Below are 20,638 nucleotides of genomic sequence, written 5' to 3' on the forward strand. Positions count from 1 at the left end.
TATAAGCCCTAGAGATGCTCCAAACAATCAACATACATACTGTAACTTTTAAAATGAGTCTTTGGAACCAGGTTTTGAAATACTTGGGCACAAAAGAGACAAGGGACAATTTGCTAATGCCTTGAACGGCAAATGATCATAATTAGTTTCACGTCAAGCTACTTATTTTTGGTGTATATTTTCTAAGGACCACAGGCTGAGGAAAACAGTAATTATGTTCTTCACATTCAGATAAACATTGTGATTATTTTCTCAATTACCAGTCTCTGGAGTCTCATTCAGCTACCAAAATGTTGCCTGTCCATCAGTTTAAATACAATACCAATAGTCAGATCTTTAAAAAACATGTAATTTGAAAAGATAAAAAGCAGACACTGTTCTTACTTTGCTCACTTGAGTGAAATCATACTAAAAAGGTGTCAGCTGTGACTGCCTAGTTCTGTTTTCTCTGGTAATGGAAGTGAAACAGATTATTAGTACTACCTGTTTACCGGTGGGGGAATTTTGCGGTTTTTCAGATACAGAGCTCAATAGACCATTCAAATGGTCTACCGTTTAACATTTGGACAAAAAAAAAAAAAAGAAGACTAATCAGAATCCAGAGGGTTCGTTTTATTTAGTTTGATTAACAGCTGCTGGCATAAAACACAGCAAATACATAGTAATGACTTAGGCATAGCTGACAGCAAAAAGAGAAGTGGAATATAGAAAAGTGGGCTTTGAAGGTAAAAGCGTACAGCTCTGGGAACTGGGGATCGGTGAAGTAACTGTAAAGTGGAGGGATCAGCAATAGCAACATGATATGATGTTTAAATGACTAGCAGGTGCAGATGGCTTATGTGGAAAACACGTGAAAGCAAGATACCAATATACATATATGGAAAGCTATTGCAAAAGGTGATCCGGAGGGATTTAGCTGCTTTCTTTGCCCAGGGTGTGTTTGTCAAACAGGTACTCTGCCATGCCGTTCTGAGGAGCTCCCATGCGGCGCAGGTTGGTCACCCAGTCTGCCAGTTCTTTGATGGACTTCACCTGCTCATCCAGGTAGTGTGTCTCGATGAAATCACACATCTAAAAGAAAGAGTAATCAAATTAGAGAACTGAAACACACTCACTGAAGTGAACTGAAAGAATGCCTAATATGGCATGGTCTTTGTTTTGTTTTCATTTACCTGCTAAAATATTTTGAAATTAACATAAGCAAAGATTACACACAAATTTGAATTGACACTTTCGTGAGGATTCTTTTCTGATGGTACAATCATCAAGTCTTATTTTCGAACTGTTAAGTGAGTTATAGCTATGTCAAAGCCACTGGATTTGAAAACAAAACTTGTTCTGTATATAGATTTATAAAAAAAGAAGAAAAAAAAAAAAAAAACTCAGATGTACTTTGTAAATCTCATATAGGCCACATCAAAGTCTGACAGGTGTTTTCACATCTTGCAAAAAATAAAAGGAAACCTGCAGGTTTCCAACCGATGTGCATGTCTTAAGTTAAATTCTATAACAGGCTACACAAGAGCTAACTAGATCGGTAGCTGGATCTGCTAATGTCCTCATTAAAATACTTCATAGTTATTTTAATTTTTGATTGGTGGTCTCTAAAATGGGACAAAGAAGAAAAAAAATTGTACGATGCTTTGCAACCATCAAGCATCAACACTCACATGTGGGTCATTGTGATCAGAGCAGAGCTTGTGCAGGTCCAGCAGTGACTGGTTCACACTCTTCTCAAGCTGCAGGGCACATTCAAGAGCCTCAACTCCACTGGCCCACTCATCCCTCTCTGGCTTCTGAAATACAGAGCAGGTCAGGAAATCAGTGAGACACTTATTAATGAGAGGTAGGAAGCCAACGACCCAGTCCAGACAGTGGGAGAGGGGGTTTGCAGTTTAACGGGTTGTGTTTGTGTGTCAGTAAAAGATAAGCGATGCAGCACACTCACGCCCTTTGTATCTTTTTGGCCTTAGGTTACCCTCCCAACACACGCTATACGATAACCCCATTGCTTTAGTTAAACACACATTAGGCCAATTTATTAATTAAAAAAAACAACAACATTTGAGCAAATTTCAGCTCATACCTTGACATCTTTTAAGAAGATCCTTCCCCCCCTCTGGTTCTGCAGTTTCATCAGCTTCTCAGCATGTTCACGCTCCTCGTGTGACTGATTGCGGAAAAACTTGGCAAAGTTGTGCAATGCCTGGTCATCCCGGTCAAAGTAGTATGCCTGTGAGGAGGAAAGAAGGGAATGTTGGGGTTTTAAAAAATGATAAATTTCATTTCCTTCAGGTGAAGAACCTAGAAATTCATGAAATGTGGCTCAAACACATATACCAAGATAATTACACACAGCTAAAACTAGCCCTGGATGCAGAGTTTAATACGCTGAAATTCTGTTATAAAATACATTTTCCAACAGTAGCTTCCATCTTTTACAATTCATCTTAACTGTTAAGCACTGTGTTGCTTCTATTAAATAGGTTATACTACTAATATATTTTATTTAAAATGAAAATGTTCATGTGTGTGGGATCAATAGGTGAAAGCTGTGCTTCAAATGAAGCCCATTTTTTAAGGTCAGGCGATGCACTCTCTGCCCTGTCTCTATAAATATACTGGTCTCAAAAGGAACTTCAACCTTTGTTTTATTACTCAGCCACACAACAATGATTTACCCTCAGTTTAAAACACAGGATATCAAATGGACACATAAAAGCTCAATCACTCTAACGGCTGCTCTGACAGTAGCTTTTATTCTTAGCAGTGGGCTATACAGTCAAGTTAAATAGGAATTGGATCACTTCTTTATAATAACTGGTATAAACAGTTCCCCTTATGCTGTTCCACCCTGGGTTTTCCACTTATCTTTGTTCACACTTTTTTCTTAACTATTTATTGGACTCTCACCATAGACAGATAGACGTACGAAGCATACAGCTCCAGGTTGATCTGCATGTTGATTGCAGCCTCGCAGTCCTGGTGGAAGTTCTGTCTCACTTGGGAACTCATGGTTCTGAAACACAGCAAAAAAAAGAAATCATTACTAGACAAACAAACCACACTCAAAATTATACAACTCAAATTTGTCAAATCTGAGGCAGAATCTTGTCCCTGAAGTAAAAGCTAAGAATTGCCAGAAAATCATATTAACATTACAGTTGGTTTTACCAGCTCTAATATGTTACATTGGCATCAAACACCGCATGCAAGTATTAGTGATAGCTTTAAATCGCGATTATGGCAAGCCGTTTTAACATGTAAGAGTCACACTCCAAGCTATCTGTAATTACATGATAGCTAGATATCCAAATGCCCATAACGTAATACGTATCCAGTCTAGCTATTACATGTCAAAACGACTTACCATGCACCCCTGTTAAAATATACAGTTCCTTAAAGGAACGGTTACCGTTTAGTTTGACAAATCCAGTGTAAGAGATTACGCAAAGGGTGGAGAGCCAACTGCGCCAAGGCCATAGTGGCGGGCGGCACGAGATAAACAACCGCACCAGTAAGGTTACCTTACTCTGCTGAACATAGACCAACATTAACATTAGTCGCCGGTGTAGGTTCCTGAGTGACAAACAAATATAAGTACAAGGAGACATAAAACTTAGAGATGAACTCTTACCAAATCTTAGCGGCAGGTCTTCTTGTGGTGAGGTCGAAAAGCTGTACGAGTGGCTAGCAAAACAAACAGTTAACGTTAGCTAGCTAGCTAGCAAGATGAACGTGTTCAGGATAAACTTAGCTAGCTGAGGTTTTAAGGTAATTCAAATTTGATCAGATTGTTATCGATGGTGGTCTGAGTTATCAAAGCGATTTGCAGGTCTTTGAATACAGTTGAAAGGTTGCCGTTCAAGCACTGTTGAAGCAGGTAACCTTCACTGTCCGCTAACAAGAAATCGACTGCGCGAGTTTCGGCCTGAACCTCGGCTGATAAACAGATGGTATGGACCGTGACGTCACTGCCAGGAAGAGGGAGGGGTATGGCCATAATATACATCAGTCTATGGGTATATGACAAAAAGACACGGAGGGAAGGCCTGTAAAAAAAGAAGAAAAAGAAAACTTGGAGGCTTAAAATGTTTGTGTATTTTTGTTGATATAGGTTCTTTATGTGTATAAACGCATGTGACGTTAACTTCCCCCACTGTTCTTTTTTCTAAACCCAACCGTCCCGTTGTTGTCGCACATCCCCCGGAGACCGCGGATCGTGTCCCAGCGTGTGACGTGTCCTTTCTCCGTTCTTCTTTTCCTAAACCCAAGATGCTTCCCATTACGTGCTGATCACCACATATCTATAGCATACAACATCCTCTATCCTCAGACCTTCAACATAATTAAAAAAAAAAAAAAAAACTCTTAGAGCTACCATCTACTCTTTTATTTACTTTATTTTTGAAGACCTTTCTATTTTATGCTGCATTTCTTTAAATTGTTAATTTCTTCTCCTGCACTGTAACTTTTATTCTCATATTTTATTTGTTAATATTTTTGAATGTTTTTAACTGCTCTTTAATGTTTTATGTAAAGCACTATAAATTACCTTGTTGCTGAAATGTGCTATACAATCAAAGTTGCCTAGCCTTTCTGACTCATGGCATGATTCAGCACATTAGAAAACTTTGAAAAGTTGGGGATTTAGTAACAGTCTTATAGACGCACACGAGGACATGACTAATTGGTGTATTGAGACGTGCAGTGTCTTGTGTCATGTTAAAAGTTCATAGAACAGTTGCTTTTTCTATCCTTGACCAGGCTATATTCCCAACTGGGCTAAGTGGGCAACTGCCTCTGGGTACCAAAAGCCCCAGATTCACAGGTTCTCTGTGTGGCAGTTGGTTTGTGGTAATCTGAATAATTGTAATTTTGCTTGTGACATATCCATAAACATAATAAAGGCTGTATGATTGGTCCTGCTTTATTACCTGATTTTAGGCCTTGTCTACATCTAGCGTTAAGGTGATCTTGATAGTATATGGGGCGGGACTTTGGCTTTACGCTGTGTTATGGAAAAACTCAGGAGCAGGACTCTGGAAACGTGAAGAAGTTCAGGAGACTTTGATGACTTACTGTACACAGAAGCATTTAATGAAATCTCGATCAAGGACATTTAGGATTAAAAAGTAGTTTAACCAGAATGTGGTGCCGTGTAGTGCCATCCCAATTCTAACGTTCCTGTCTTCCTGAAGGAGTATTTAAACTCATGCTGGGCATACAAGATTTTAGAATGTACCAAATAAGGTCCTTTATCACTCCTCAGCAGCATGTGTGAAGATGCTATTGGATTATTTACAACTATTCTTACCTACATAACAAGTCACGTTATAGGTACCCCAGATCACATCAAGCAGTTTCATCTGTGACTGTATGGGTCAAAGAGCATCTTATCAAGTGTTTCTAGGTGTGTTGTTCCTGCAGTTTCTGTTTGTATGAATATTAGGAGTGTGTGTGTGTGTGTGTGTGTACGAATGTGATTGAGTGAGTGTATGTGTAATTATGTGTCTAACTTCCTCCCCTGAATCTGGCAGGATGTGAGCACTTGAGGCAGAACTGCCTTATCTGTCACTGTACATCTCCTGTCATCCATGGAGACATTTTCACATACTATACTAGCAGTGCGTACCGATTTGGTAAAAAATGTAGGCTGTAGTATGCAAATAAAAGCAAAATATGCAGTATGCCAAAAATACCCAGATGTCGGACTGATTCGAAGAAAAACTCCATTAGGTACTGCAGTATGTAGTAGGCGATTTCAAACTGTACATAAAACTAAAAAGATTAAAATCTGGTTAATGGTCTGGTATTGCTACATGTAAGCAACATGTGCACATAAAGTTTGGTTGTGTCCCATTCTTCTGAAGAGGAGGGAGTAATTATGAAGAATTCACACTTGTTATTGAGATAAATCACCGGTTAACTGGTTTTGATGCGGTTGTAAATCCTGGACATCCAGGATATTGACCCTTTAACCATATGGACTGAAAGCATTTAGTGACATGGTTTGACCCAATTAAAACTTACTGTGTGTGAACGTTTGTCTTTGCTGTTAAATTTCAGATTGCTGATGATCGCGGTGCAAAACACAACAGCGCCATCTGTTGATCACTGGGATCACGAGTTAACAAGCTGCATTACTTGTGTTCTACAGAACAATTACTGCAGGTAATACTGCATACTCTATCATTGCCAACTTCTACACTTTTAAAACATTTGGGATATAAGTGGCTGCTTTTTAATCTTTTTCCAGGAGGCTCACAGTTTTCATCACCTGTTTTTCTACCATATTAAATATCAGTAACATTTGATTTACTAGGTCATTCTGCAGGGAAAAAGAAATTCTAATACTTTAGTTTTTTTTTATAAATTTTATTCAAATTTTGAAAAAGTTTAGTCGAACAGGCCGAATCCCATGTCGTCATCGGACTCCTCAGACTCCTCTTTCTTCTCTTCCTTCTTCTCCTCAGCTGCAAAACAAAACACGTATTATTCCCTGCTATAGTCAACATAGCATCTAAGGAACAGCTAAACTCATTTCGGTGCCACTTAAATGTCTGTGCTGCTCTCTGATGCACTGAAACCAACGCTGCAGGCAACAGAAGCATCGCTGCATGTCACGCTAGTAAACACAAACTTTACACTTGTCATTGGGTAACGTTAGCCTACCGTTAGCTAGTAGCTGGATTAAACACTTAAAATGCTGACATCTAAACTGTGCCTGTATTTCACTGTAGAGGATTCCAATACCGTGACGTACAACCGTCTGCCGCTAGACACAAACTAGTACTTGGTCACTGCTGTTAACCTCGTGGTGCATTCAAATACCCTTCTCACGTTTGTCATTTAACCGCAATTTACTGGGGAAAGTAGTAATTATTGTTGAAAGTTAATGTTACATTTTTAATAAATCATTTAAATTCCCCCTTTCTTGTGCTGATCCGAAAATTGATCCGCTTGTGAGTTTTGTGATCATTTACACCGATACCTACATGACTTGTAGCAACCAGGTACATTCTGTCAGGCTAAAATTATCTAGATTTGTCCAATTTAATTCCATGAAAAACTAATGATGACTAACCAATTTGGCTGCATGTAATCACATTAACATACAAGGTGAAGGCAAAGGCATCATGTGCCAAGTGATGCTGACAAACAAGGTGCTAAGCTGCAAAGCTCACCTGCAGGGGCAGCGGCTCCGCCTGAGCCAGTGGCTGCAGAGCTGGCAACGGCTACAGCACCACCAGCTGGCACGCTGGCCAGTTTACCGTAACCTGAGGAGACACGAGTTGTCAGACATTAAGCCCAAGTGATAACATTGACACTCAGCAGCCTGAAACAAGATAGAGGTGAGACACGGTATGTTGTTATCATTAGATATAATCTGGCAATTTAGTTAGTAATACTAGCTTAAATAATAAACAGTCTTTTTCTGGTATCAAAGTGGGAACATGTTTAATCTCTTATCATTTTAGCTAATCGAAATATGAACACCAATTGCCTCCGCCTGCTATACATCCGTTTGCTACAAAAACTGTTCTAATGATTTCCATCTAAAATAAAAATCCATCACTAAACACAGCCACAAACTTACCTGTGGTGATCACCTCCTCCACATTCTTGCCTGTGAGCTCAGTAATGACCTGTTGAGAGAAATCACATTTTTGAATATCACCAAGGCAATGACTAGCCGCTGGTAGAAGAACTGCTGCCACAACATCAGATACACAAAGTGCAGACTGCTCTGTACCTTGTCCAGGCGTGTGTCATCGGCCTCAATGCCAACACTTTCCAGGATCTTCTTGATGTCCTTGGCCTCAGGGTTGCCATTGCCACCCAGGGCAGCGAGCAGGTAAGCAGCTACGTAACGCATCCTGCAAAAAATAACCAGGAAGGTGTAACAATTGTGAGTAGATGCGTTAATCACCGACCAGAAACTCAAATACAAGACATGTACACGTTTGGCCACCTTTCAACATCTTTTTTAAATTTTCTAAATAAAAGTAACCTCACCACATTGTCTTAAATGAACAGATTTAAGATAAACATTAAAACCATAAATGTGGCACATACAAAATGTAGGCACTCTGCCTGTGCTCTAAGCACTTTGAGCTGCAAAATAAATAATTTCCCCAGAAGGGATTAAGTATACATTATTTCTTGTATGACAATTTCTAAAGAAACAGAAGTCATTAATTGGAGGCACCTATTAGCAAAAAGCATTAGCTTTTGTGAGCTGCAAACCTTTCTAATCTGATTTTCTACTTTTTTTTTCTTATCTAGTTCAGAAATGATCCTAAACAGACTCCCATGTATTCCATGTTTCACAACTAATCAAAGATTATTAAAAATTCTAGTCTGGCATCAGCCAAGGCAAAACATTTCCCTCTCATTTCTTGATGGCTCACATCTCGGATTACAAAATACATTTAAAATTAATCTCGGTCACATACTTAATAAATAATCTTACTTTGTTCATAGCGTTACAGAGAAAATAGTTCTCACTGGCTGTGCTTCTTAATGCTTACTTTATTTAATTGCGTCCTAATAATCATATTTAGCTGACAGAAACATAGCCGACTTGCACTTGTGCAAATGTATCGCATATCACTTCAAGTTAACAAGCTTTTAATACGTTTTTAATTGAATTAGCATGGCAGTATGAGCAGTTCAGTGGTGATTTTCTGACCGTATGCAGGATAAACTAATAACTTAGCTTGATGGCTAGGCACCAAATCTAAATCTATTGAGTCTTTGAGTTAGCGACGAGAACTCCACTTTAAGCAAGTATTTAGTATAAAGTCCCTGTAGTGAAAAATAGTTGAATTTACTTAACACAAATGGTTTAAAATCTGACAAAAGAAAAAAAACTAGTTTTACACCCATGTGGTAGCATGTTCTTCAGTACCGTTAACATTAGCTGGCTAACTTAGCCGCCACTGACGTTGCAGTGCAGAAAAGGAATTAATATTACTAAAATGCCGCACTTTAAGGATTTTCAGCTACTGGGGTTGAAAGTTTACTTATTTATTTGGATATCACGTGCGTTTCCCCGGTGATGAATACATTTATAATATCATAAAAAGACACTCACTTGAGCTAGACGGCGAACGCGTGTTCACTTCGAGGTTAGCACGGATAGAAAGGAAGTTACGTCACGGGATGAAGGCGAAAGAAACCTCGCTTCTTCTTCGTGTTCAATAAAAGACAGAAAACAGGTGACTCGCTGCCTGCTGTTCCGGAGGGTCATGTCAACTTTAGAGGGCTGCAGGTTCCTCCATTTCAACCTGCCAGTGCAACTGTGAACGTTAACGATTTTACACTGCGAGAAATTCAATATCAGTATAGAGCCTGCTGACATCTTATTGTGCAGTCATAACCGTAAGTTCATTGTAAACCTCTACAATAACTGTTTCATGCATAAGGTGTAATATCTGGAAAAAAAGATAGCAGAAAAGAAAGCCACCAGTCTGTTGACGCTATGAAAAACAATAAAAAAGCAGTGAAATGCAAGAGTTATTTATTTGTATGTGGCATTTTAACTATGATCTTCCAAGATAGATAGTTGGAAACCTCCTTTTTGTACTTAAAAAGTTGACCTCTTCAGTTTATTTTTATTGTCATTGTATTAAGGTCTATTTTATTTACTTTTTTTATATATCTATGCAACAATGTTAAAATTGTATTCTATGAAATTTGTACTTGATACAATAAAGAAAATTAAAAATGCCACTGTCAAACCAATAACATGGGTAGGCTACACCTCATTTAAACTTAGCCAGCATGATTTTGTGTCCTCTTCTGATATCTTCATGTTGTAGCCTCTCTCCAAGATTGTGTCTCTGTCATTTGGGTCTTTACAGATTTTACTGCAGCAAAATCTGTGTAGAAAGGTTCTCTCAGACATAGCCTACTTTCAGTATTCACATTAGAGAATACATTGGATAATTTCTCTATATTTTTGCGGGGGTATTTTGCCCGACGATAATGTTATTAGTTAGCAGCACACTTAATTAACCGGACCCAGGGTGATGAAAACTGCTGTCTTCGCCCGGTCAGGATTTAGTCATGTTCTGCCTCTGTTTAGAAGTGGTGAATTAACAGCTCAAAGCAACTTAATACGATATAGTGTCTGGCTTTTGTTTGATATTTAGTGTCGGCAGAAAGGCTTTTTATAATTGCCTCTGCATTTAATAATTGCTTGAACGGAGCGATCAATGATATTATTAGTAACATTTGTGCTATGACAAGTCACAATGTCTGATGTGAAAAAGGCTTATGAAACGGATTCATAACAATAAACAAATAAAGAGTAGGCTACTTTGATGCTGAAAAGGATACCAAAATCCAGGTTAGCAGGAAACTGCATGTAAAGAACAAGACGTAGAGACTTATGAAGAATCCTTTCCCGCCCTCCAGTTCATGCCATGGCCAATATAACGGTAAAAAACGGGCAATTCGGGCAAATTATTACCTGAATTTATCATTTGGAACTAATGCAAAACATGCAGTAGGCCTATAGGGCATGATAGAAAAAGTAAAAAAACCTCGATCAGTCTATCCCTGTAATTTTTAATTTCTGCTAGTTTTAACTGTAAGGTGTTATTGAAAGGCACCCATATGAAATGTATTATTATTATGAAACATGTTTTTTGACCACAAAATTGCGGGTTTAAGAGAAAAAAAAATATTTATTTAAACTTAATTTCTTTTTTTTAAATACTCCCATTTGAAGTCCAACTGTCACATCCATTATGTTGGGACTGCAATGATGCTTCCATCAAGTTTCAATTTCCTTCTCTGAAGTAGTTTCCTGCTTTTCATACAGTTAGAACAAAGTGGAAGGGAAAACATGTATTTGTGTGGCTACTGCAAAGAACGTCAACAAATAAGTGTTAGATGTGTCAGAAAATAAACCGTTTAAATAGTTGAGAATTCAAGTTCACTCTGGGTTCATTCCTCCAACAGTATTTGACAGCAAAAATGTTACATTTCCCTCTACATCAAAAAGAGCTCTCACTGTGTGTCGTGTGCATGATCTTGATGCTGAATTTCCATAAAACATCTACCACATACAGTATGTGTTAGGCATGACAATAATTATGAAGAGTGAAGACTCTTATGCAGCATCAGTACATCTTCTAAAAGAACAGACAAGTCTTACATGTTTGGAACAAAGCCTTAACTAAATGATAAGAGACATGCCCATAAACATCTTATTGTTTTGATTATGACGTGTTCTCTCACTACTCTTTGACTGCCTTTGATGGTTGTTCCCAATGTTATTGAGCCTAAAACTAAAATAGATCATTTATAAAGATGTAAAATATGTTCAAGGAGACCTTTAAAAATTTAAGCACTGTTTATTTAGCCTCTAGTCCAACTATTATTTTGATCTACATCACAACATTTTACATTCCACATCAATGTAACACAAAATAACAACACAGTCTACAGGTAATCCTAAACAAGCACAAACATTTTAAAACATTATCAAAGTTTTCACAAATGTTGCAAGTTTGGTCTTGGTACTAGAATGAAATAGAAATCAGTTCAGATCTCAGAAAAGAAGTGCCGATGGAGGACAGTCTGTAAGTTCATACAGTCGCGAGATCTGTCCTACATCAGTGCTGCTGTTCGGAGAGGCTTCGCTGATATGGCCCTGGTACACAGTCAAAATGGAAGTACCAATTATTCCTGGTATTTGTTTTTAGGAAATCCACTTATAAAAATTTGAGAAAAATATCAAAAGAAAACTATTATAAAAAATACTCTATTGACCATATCGACAAGGAAAATGGGTAGAAAGTTGAAAGGTACTTCACAAATTTTGCAACCAAGTTAGACAATGGTCAGTGACATTCAGTGGAGAGTGTGACTGTGCAATACAAAGTCTCAATACATTTTTTTCCTGATTTACTATTCATGTGCGTAAGCATTGATTCTAGCTAGCTAATGTTGGATAAAACACAATTAAAAGACAAACTATACATTATATTAAGACATTTCCACTTTTATGTACACCCCGATTCTTCTGCTTCAAAACAAAAGTATGCTCAAAGGAGCCTATGCAATGGTCTATTGCTAACCACTTCCACATAAGCCTATTCTTCTACATGTATCCTCCTGACAATCATTAATTAGAAAGCAAGGCTAATATCACATGGAAAATGCCAGTGCAACTACTTGAGGGTGATCAATGTGAAAATGTTACAATAACAAACATTGTAAATGTCTCATTAGATTATGTAACGCCAATGTGTCCAAATACAGTGTTCCCAGACTTAGACATTTGTCCACACCACACAGGCTTAAAACAGTAAATTCCAATAACATTGCATAACTGCAGTAAAATGATAACTATTTTGCACCATTACTGGATATTCCCAAAGTTTTTCAATGACCTTGCATAGATAATTTATTTGCATTCAGTTTTCGCAGTACTGTGTATTTGTTTTATTTTATACTTTGTCCCAAAATTCAGCATTTTTCGTAAGGAGTAATTACAGGGAGCACACCCACTAAAATACAACTGGGCTATGTGGTCATCATGTATTATCATTTTTGTCTTGCAAAATTTAAAGTAACATACAAGTCGATAAAGATACCTTCCACTGACTTGAGTGAAGATAATCCTGCAGGTTAATGTAACATTTAAAAGGAACAGCAGACTTTAAGTAATAATGGACTTTATGTAGAGACTGTAACAAACAAAAGTAAGAAGCCAAAGAGTGATTTGTTTGCTCTAAAGTTTGTAAGCAAACTGCAGTTTTAGTTCCAATTAATAAATAAAAATTACCATCACAGCTAATACTCACCTTGTTGTGGAAAAAAACGTATTACTTTGCACTGATAACATTTCTTTTAGCACTTGCTGATGTATGTCAGTGCATTTAGTGATGCACAGCACAAAGGAATATTTTGGAAAAAAAACCAATTTTATTTATTTCATGCCAAAATGTACTTATGTATCTCAATACTTTTGAATGAGCTGTTTACAATTTGCTGGATGAATTGATATCATAGGAAGCTGCCCTTATTGATCATTATTTATGTTAAGAGATGGTGGATAAACTAACAAAAACACCAAATGAAAAACTACATCACAAAAGCAGCTACACAGGCAATCAGTGAGTTTATTTAAGATGCATTGGTCACTGTATTGCTATTTAATCAGACAGTCATGTCATTCATGACTTAGTCCCACTTTGCCAGACCCTCCTCCAAAGTGCGTGAAGGAGGGTCTGGCTACTCCACAGGATTCGGGGGTGGGAGGAAAACGTCCTCTGCTTTAATGGCATTTCTTTAAACCAATCAGAATTGTCATGGGCGGCGCTAAACGGCGCACAGAGCCGCTGCAAAATAGTCATGCGAGAGAAAACTCAGATTGGACAGATAATCTAGCTAGCTGTCTCAATTTACCCTGCAGAGATCTGAGGAGCAGTCAACAATAGTCGTCATAAATCCACCAAATTTAAAATTCCAACACAAAGAAAGCGAAAGGAAACGGAAAATACATGCATCTGGTGGAATTTCCCGCGGCACCGGAGCAATCCCGGAAGTGGAACGCCAAGGATATAGACTAGTCATGACTCAACTGGATATCCATTTAACACTACACTGCATTAAAAAAGGAATTTGTTTCTGAAGAACGGTTCAACATCAGAGGACAAACAGTTGAGGAGACTGAAGCTGCACTGAAGGCAAAGGTTTCCTGCTTTCATACACTGCCATGTGTTTCTGTTACCTTATCCACCATCTATTTACCTCTACAGTTAGATTAATCACATCTACCTTCATTGTTTCTACCTTCCTGCCTTAATGGTGCGATGTCTTCATCCTAAAACTGGACAAAAGTATGGCTTAGTCAGCCAAAGCCTAGTTCACATTATGCTATATACATGTTACTGCATCTACCATTGAAACAAAACACTTTTGTGAATAAATCTCTGAAATTAAATTTGTGCTGGGGATATTTTGTTGTCCCACACACTGAGACTGGGGCATTAAACAGGGTCATTTATATTGAAATTCACTTAATATCCCCTTGCTGGGAAAGCAAGAACATACTCTCAAATACTCATACTTTTTTAGTTTGAATATTTAAATATTTTAAAGAAAACCATGATTTACAGATTTGTTTGATTGACATGTTGCATGTAGACATAAGGGTAGGGTTTGGCCTTCTCAATCAGGAATAAAGCATTAATATTCCACGAGAAGGAATATCCATACGATAGCTAAACATGCATTCTGCAAACACTTGAAAACTATAAAAGCCTTGTTTTAAGGGTTGTAAATGTGGGAGGAAATCCTACATAAGTTTACTGGGGTTTATCGACACTGTTTTGACATTAACCTGCTGAAAAACCACATATCAAAACAGATGACTGTTTGGCAGTATTCAGTAACAAAAATGTTTGTCATTATCATTCTTATTTTAACATATTGTGCAGTTTGTATATTACATACATTACAGAGTACATCGGTGCCACTAACACGTTGGGAGTACTCGTCTTTGAATGGAGTGCAAGCATCCTAAAAGTAAATGGTTATTTAAATTTCAAGACATTTTTCTATACATTTTATCACAGCACCAGTGTCATTTTTTTGTCTTTAATGCAAAGCCTTTTAAGATGAATGGACTACCAAGATAAAAAAGTTCAAATGAAGTAAATGTTTCATTTAGGACAAACTTTTGGTTTGCAAGACATTGTTTAACAAAATGTGAAAAACTGTATATAAAAAAAAAACACAATCCCCTAATTGCTTTGTAAAGTCAGAATATGAAGTCGCCATTGGCAACATTGGCTAATTAATTCATCAAATCACAATGACAACATCTCACATTAGGCATTATAGTGACCTCAAGAGATTGTTTAATACCAAAGTCTTGTTTTTCCTTATTTCGAATTTTTACTGAATGTTTCAAACATTTTAAGCAAAGATCAAAGACAAATTGTAAGTGACTTGTCATTAAGTACTTCACCTGGCAAAAAGGAAAAACATGACATATAGTACATTCCTGATTTATGTCAAGACAAATTAATCAGAACCTGAAAAGGTTTTCATGTCATGCTGTCAGCAAGGTCTTTGCTCATGAAGGTTTATTACTTTGATAAAAGTAGAAATGTGAGTCTCTGTGGAGGCAGGAATTTAGTTCAAAAGTTGCTGAGACCCCATTACATCACTTACAGTACCTGCTGAGCTTTTTATAGTGTGGTATGACGTTAGAAAACTTAAAAAAAAGAAAAGGTAAGCCTCCCTTATTATTCAACATATAACCATCTCTTTTTAACTAATTAAAACTGTCATCAACTCCTCTAAAGCTTCCCTTCTCCAGACATGCCTGTAGAGTGGCAGCCAAAATAAAACTGCACCTTTAAGTTTGCACAATTAAAGGGTTTTACATAAGTCTACCGTGTATTTACATCCAATTTGAGAATAACAGATGCAAAGCAGCAATTCCTGCAACAAGCATTTCATTACCAGTACTTGACTTTTAAACAATTAAAAAAGGAAAATATAAATGGTGAAAACAGTACATAAGATAAACGTGTTTGCCCTGAGGCACTTGGCTGCTGTGATAAAATAATTAAAAACACTACATTTCCAGTCAAAGGAATTGTGTAGTTGGTCTCAAAAGCATTCAGAGTTGCATTCAAATTGTCAATTCAAAAATAATGCACACGTGTGAGCGACCACCTACACTGACAATCATGATCATTATAGTGTTTGTCTAGAGTTGTAGTGTCCAGTGTAACAATGGTGAATATTAAAGATGATACAGAAAAGGGTAGAAGCACAATAAACAGTATGTGTGAATAGGAACTAAAACTAAACTTTTGTGTTTGTTAAGCTTTTTGGGGCAGGGAAATAAGAAAGAGACCAGAACAAATAGCCCGAAGGCTATAGGAGGAGACATGGGAGCAGAGCACCAGAACTAAAAAAAAAAAAAATCCTACTGGGGGTAGTTGTTCTGTTGCCGGCGCTTCGCCGACCTCATTTTCTCAAAGCGTGACTCCATTTCCTCTAGGACTTTGGGGGTGTACCTTACAACCAGCTTCACTGTGCCCTGAGCTGCTTTGAGGAGTTCCACAGCTTTCTCGTGGTGCTCACCTTCCACACTCTGGAACACAGAAATGTAGTGTAAGATTTGATCAGAAAGAGGTTCAAGAACTGTAGTAAAGTCTATAGTTTTTTTAGGTTTTTAATCTAAAAGGCAATATAGTGTGGGCACTTGATAATGAACAAGGTATGTTGTAACCTATGGAAGAAACCATAACCTTAGTGCTTTATAGGTATTGGGGTGAACATAATTCCAACATTAGGTTTGGCTGTCAGTTTCGATTTACTATATAACAGTTTTTAATTTGGAAATTCTAATGAGAGAACAAACTGAGCAATAAACAAAAATCAACTGGATGATTGTCTTAGGCTGATCCTGGAATGTTAAACTAACTAAACACTAGGGGTGTGCAAAAAAAAAAAAAAAAAAAAAAATCAATTCACATTCGTATCGCCACTCAAGCTCTACCAATTCAAAAAACGATTCATAAAATTCCAAAAATCTATCAATATTTAATTTATTTTAAATTGTATGTCTACTGCAGTCACATGGGAAAAGTAACTACATTTACATAGTAAGAACACAGCAGAAGACATGTAACTTTTTTTTTCCTTTTTTTAAAATTGAGAATCGTTTTTGTATCGAAAATCAATTTTGAATCGAATCTTCAGCCTAAAAATCGATATTGAATCGAATCGTGACATTTTCTGAATCGTGCACCCCTACTAAACACATCTGCCAAATAAGCTTTTTTTTTTTTAAACAAAAAACTAAGTTTACATTCACGGTTTCTTATCAGTGTTGAATGCATTTTCCTTCCTCATAAAACATTCGAAGAGCCAATTTTCAGAAGACTTTGAGATCTACATTGTTTACATCCATATTTGCTTGCTAGCAGTCTTCTCCGTTGCCTTTGTTTGCGCATTGCTACATTTATTGGCTACAGTTCTTACAACCACCAACTGTTGACCAGTGGAATAGCATTAAACCATCAGCAGGACTGAGTAAGCGTCACCTACATGCACGGGGGAATGCTTGAGCGTGTCCACTGACATATCGAGGACCGACTCTTAAAAACACTGCTCCATAGCAATACTGTAAAACTCCACAGGGTACCTTTAAGATGTAGTTCTTCTGATAGCTGCTTTGTGCTAACTCAGTGTGCAAGGGGAAGGGACTGTTGAAAATCACTAACATCACCACCATCATGATGGTAAAAACATTCTCTGTTGCCTGATTTCTGGAGACACCTCTGTCCTCCTTGAGGGCGAGCATACTAAACATGAAAAGTGAGGGTGTGAGGCAAATTTGTCATTTGATATTAGGCTATACAAATACAATTGACCGGACTTGAAGTGTAGAAGTGAATTTGAGAAGTTTTAAATTGTTCATCTGCCCTTATCGCTAAGTGTTTAGTTTTAGCACTTGGTGGATAATACAGACGATTTTACAAAAACATCAACTGAAGTACGTGTCATAGTAAAGCTTCACATTTAACATCCTGGAGTAAGTCTTGATTGTGTGAATTGAACGTACCACCCCATTAACAGAGAGAAGCTGGTCGCCTCTCTTCAGTCCTCCATGTCGGTCAGCGATGCCTCCTGGGATGATCCTTGAGATGTATATAGGCGAGTTTTGCTCCTTTCCACCCATTATGTTGAAACCCAGGCCTTCTTCTGTCTTGGGCAGTTCCACGACACGTGGATGCGAGTGTCCCTCACTTGCGGCAAAAGCTGCCACAGTAGCCTACAAAATAAACAAAGTGGTGTTTGCAAATACACTGCATTCACTGCACTCACTGCACTCAACACGCAATGGGAAGTGTTCAACTAAAGCGCCTTTAAGAAACAAATGGTCTAAAAATTAAGATTACAAAAATATGCTTTTGTATTAGATGGTATTTGACTTGGGTCTACCTTGGCTGTGGCGTTGGCCCTGACCTCAGGACTGCTGTTGATGTCCACTGTTTCATATACATGTTCATAAACCTGAAGAGAAATTGTTGGACAATATTTTGTCACATTCCAGCAAAAGCTGTCCACATTTTCAAAAAAGGTGAACACAAAGTAATCCAACCAAACCCTGTTTTAAACACTTATGTCCCCAGAAGAGAACGGTGAACTAATGCCATCTCACAGTTAAGTGTTTTAGGAAAACCAAAGACAAAGTGTCTCACTTCTCTGACAGCGTTACAGAATTCACTCTGTAAGACCCTCTGCAGCGCCTGCAGCTTCTGGGGAGGCACTTCCCCTGTCCTCTGGAGTTTATCAAGCAGTTCAACAGCACGGTTAATATCTGTTAAAACACACACACACACACACACACACACACACACACACACACACACACACACACACACACACACACACACACACACACACACACACACACGATTGATATCTGCAAATGCCATCGCAAATGTTATGGAAGCAAAATATTAATCTCTTAATCTTTGCTAATTGCTACTGTATCTGATTCTTATTAGATCATTACCTTCCTTTTAACATTTTGGTGTAACGTTACCCAATAGCGAAGAGATCGTTTCACATAGATTTACTTGTGCTTTCCTTTAGCCTAGCTAGCTAAGTTAACATTATGTGTGGGGGGTTGTGTATTAGCACACAGCAGGAACTAATGTCAGTATTTTGTTGAAGGAAGACTGAGGTTGAAAACTAGTCTGTAATGTAAATGTTTCCTCCTGCTCATCCTCACAGCTTGTGATGATCAAGATGGTGCAACAAAGTGTCTGAAACATCAATTACATACGTTGAGCTTTTAACAAACAAGATAGCTCAGCTGACCACTGTCTGTTGTCACTAATAGCTACTTAGCTAGCTAAGCTAAGTAAAACAATGTTGCGTTTCTTTCGTTCGGTGCCTATAATATAACGTTACACGGTTGAGTCAAAGCCCTAAAGATGTCCTGCTATCAGCAAGAAATCGTTAACGCAACGTTGGCCAACTAAACAGGAAACTATTCGGACAAAAACTCTCACCAGCTCTATTTGGCAAACGCTAGCTAAGCTAGTTTAATGTCTCCATGGATCACAACAAATATTATTAAGCTAACGCTAGCTAGCCAATTAACGTTACCTCTTTCCAACCGCACAGGTTCCCCAAGCGATGCCATTCTTGAAATGGGTGGCCTTTTGATGTCAGATGGATACTGAAAGCTAGAGATGGAAAACTAAATATGGTAATCCTGGCCAACGTTACGTGCGCTTAACCGAGACGATAAATCAGATTATCCAAGTTAGCCGGCTATGTGTCATGGTGCGTTCACGTAACCCTCGTAGTGTGTATAACCCACCAAAATAATCATGTTGTTTTCCATAGTTCCTGGATGCTATTGATCAAACATTGAAGGCCTCTTCCCTAACTAATGTAATTCAGTCAATATTTTTATTTCCAAACAATACGTAATTAAGTATGTATGTAATACCTTATGCAGGCCTATGCTACGCTTTATAGCCTATACGTTATACTATGCGTCTACTTCTTATTAGGGATGCACCGAATATTCGGAGACGGACCACGGAGTGAAAACAATGAAAAGTACGCGTTTCAGTGAGATCTATTCGGATTCTCTGCACTTCATCGCGACTGTACTTGTTCCGCGTTATAAAGACCATTACTTGGATGCGGAAATAAAGCAGTGCGCACGAGAAATGATCCAGGCCGCGATGGATGCGGAGAACCGCACGGAGACGGAGCGCGCACGGAGCAGAGCACAGCATAGGAGGAGATCAGAGCACAGAAAAAAAGACTCGTCTCTCTGCACCAGATGAGGGGCATGCACCCTCGTTGTCTGATATGTTCAGTGAAATCCTGCAAGAAAGTGCCTCAAATAATAATAATAATAAAAATAGGTAAGCTATTCTGTTCTTAGACTACTATACTGTAGGCCTATGTGACTATCAGATTGTAGCCATATTTCTGCTAGATATTTTTTAAATTAAACTTTAATATTAATTTATACAATTGCAATGCCTTGATTTTAGTTAAGTTAGTACACAGTCATAGCCATAAATGCAATGGTACTAATAATTGGCATAATTTCTTTCGGTGTTTCGGTTTTCGGTCTTGGTTTCCTCTTTTTTGGTTTTCGGTTTCGGCCAAGAATTTTCATTTCGGTGCATCCCTACTTCTTAGAACTGTACTTTTTGTTCTGTTAATGCTACAGGGACATGTTGACATTTGTTTTGGGATTGCTGTATTACTATTTTTGGGAAATTTGTTAATGATTCTCTGTCCGACTTGACTAGGTTGAGCTATCTAAAACGGGGGAAAAAATGTTTCTTGCTGTTTTGTTTGCTTGTTTGGTCATTACATTCGTCCATATATATTGCGCCTAAAAGACAATGAATATTTAATCACAACAAATGTAATATGCACATATCGAAAATTTTATACATCACACATACCAATACATATCACAAAATCACCCATGACTTAATGTAGTGTAGTGTAGCCTAGTGTAGTGGATGGAAGTTATTTCTATTCTTGAGGATCCTTCCTTCTTACACCTCTAGGGCCTTGGTGCATATTTCGTTTCTGGAGTCAA

The 20,638-nt window shown here is 37.9% G+C and overlaps 3 protein-coding genes across 3 annotated transcripts; all 3 read right to left on the reverse strand.

Annotated features, from left to right (window-relative positions):
- Window positions 1-591: 591 nt before the first annotated feature.
- On the reverse strand, window positions 592-3,951 carry fth1a (ferritin, heavy polypeptide 1a). The gene is made up of 5 exons (XM_039795688.1): window positions 3,638-3,951; window positions 2,914-3,019; window positions 2,087-2,233; window positions 1,671-1,796; window positions 592-1,071 (listed from the first exon to the last, which is right to left on the reverse strand). Exons 2-5 carry the CDS (start codon window positions 3,013-3,015, stop codon window positions 913-915), a joined length of 534 nt encoding a protein of 177 aa, XP_039651622.1. The 5' UTR covers window positions 3,016-3,019; window positions 3,638-3,951; the 3' UTR covers window positions 592-912.
- A 2,406-nt stretch (window positions 3,952-6,357) lies between these two features.
- rplp2l (ribosomal protein, large P2, like) lies at window positions 6,358-9,232 on the reverse strand. The gene is made up of 5 exons (XM_039795691.1): window positions 9,101-9,232; window positions 7,757-7,880; window positions 7,601-7,649; window positions 7,188-7,280; window positions 6,358-6,476 (listed from the first exon to the last, which is right to left on the reverse strand). The coding sequence occupies exons 2-5, from the start codon at window positions 7,877-7,879 to the stop codon at window positions 6,400-6,402; spliced, it is 342 nt and encodes a 113-aa protein (XP_039651625.1). The 5' UTR covers window position 7,880; window positions 9,101-9,232; the 3' UTR covers window positions 6,358-6,399.
- Window positions 9,233-13,495: 4,263 nt separating this feature from the next.
- Window positions 13,496-19,360, reverse strand: lin7c (lin-7 homolog C (C. elegans)). Its single transcript, XM_039795692.1, has 5 exons — window positions 19,168-19,360; window positions 18,252-18,370; window positions 17,992-18,063; window positions 17,612-17,821; window positions 13,496-16,135 (listed from the first exon to the last, which is right to left on the reverse strand). Exons 1-5 carry the CDS (start codon window positions 19,202-19,204, stop codon window positions 15,968-15,970), a joined length of 606 nt encoding a protein of 201 aa, XP_039651626.1. The 5' UTR covers window positions 19,205-19,360; the 3' UTR covers window positions 13,496-15,967.
- Window positions 19,361-20,638: the final 1,278 nt, after the last annotated feature.

This window comes from Perca fluviatilis, chromosome 3, assembly GCF_010015445.1.
Source record: "Perca fluviatilis chromosome 3, GENO_Pfluv_1.0, whole genome shotgun sequence".
NCBI classification, from domain to species: Eukaryota; Metazoa; Chordata; class Actinopteri; order Perciformes; family Percidae; genus Perca; species Perca fluviatilis.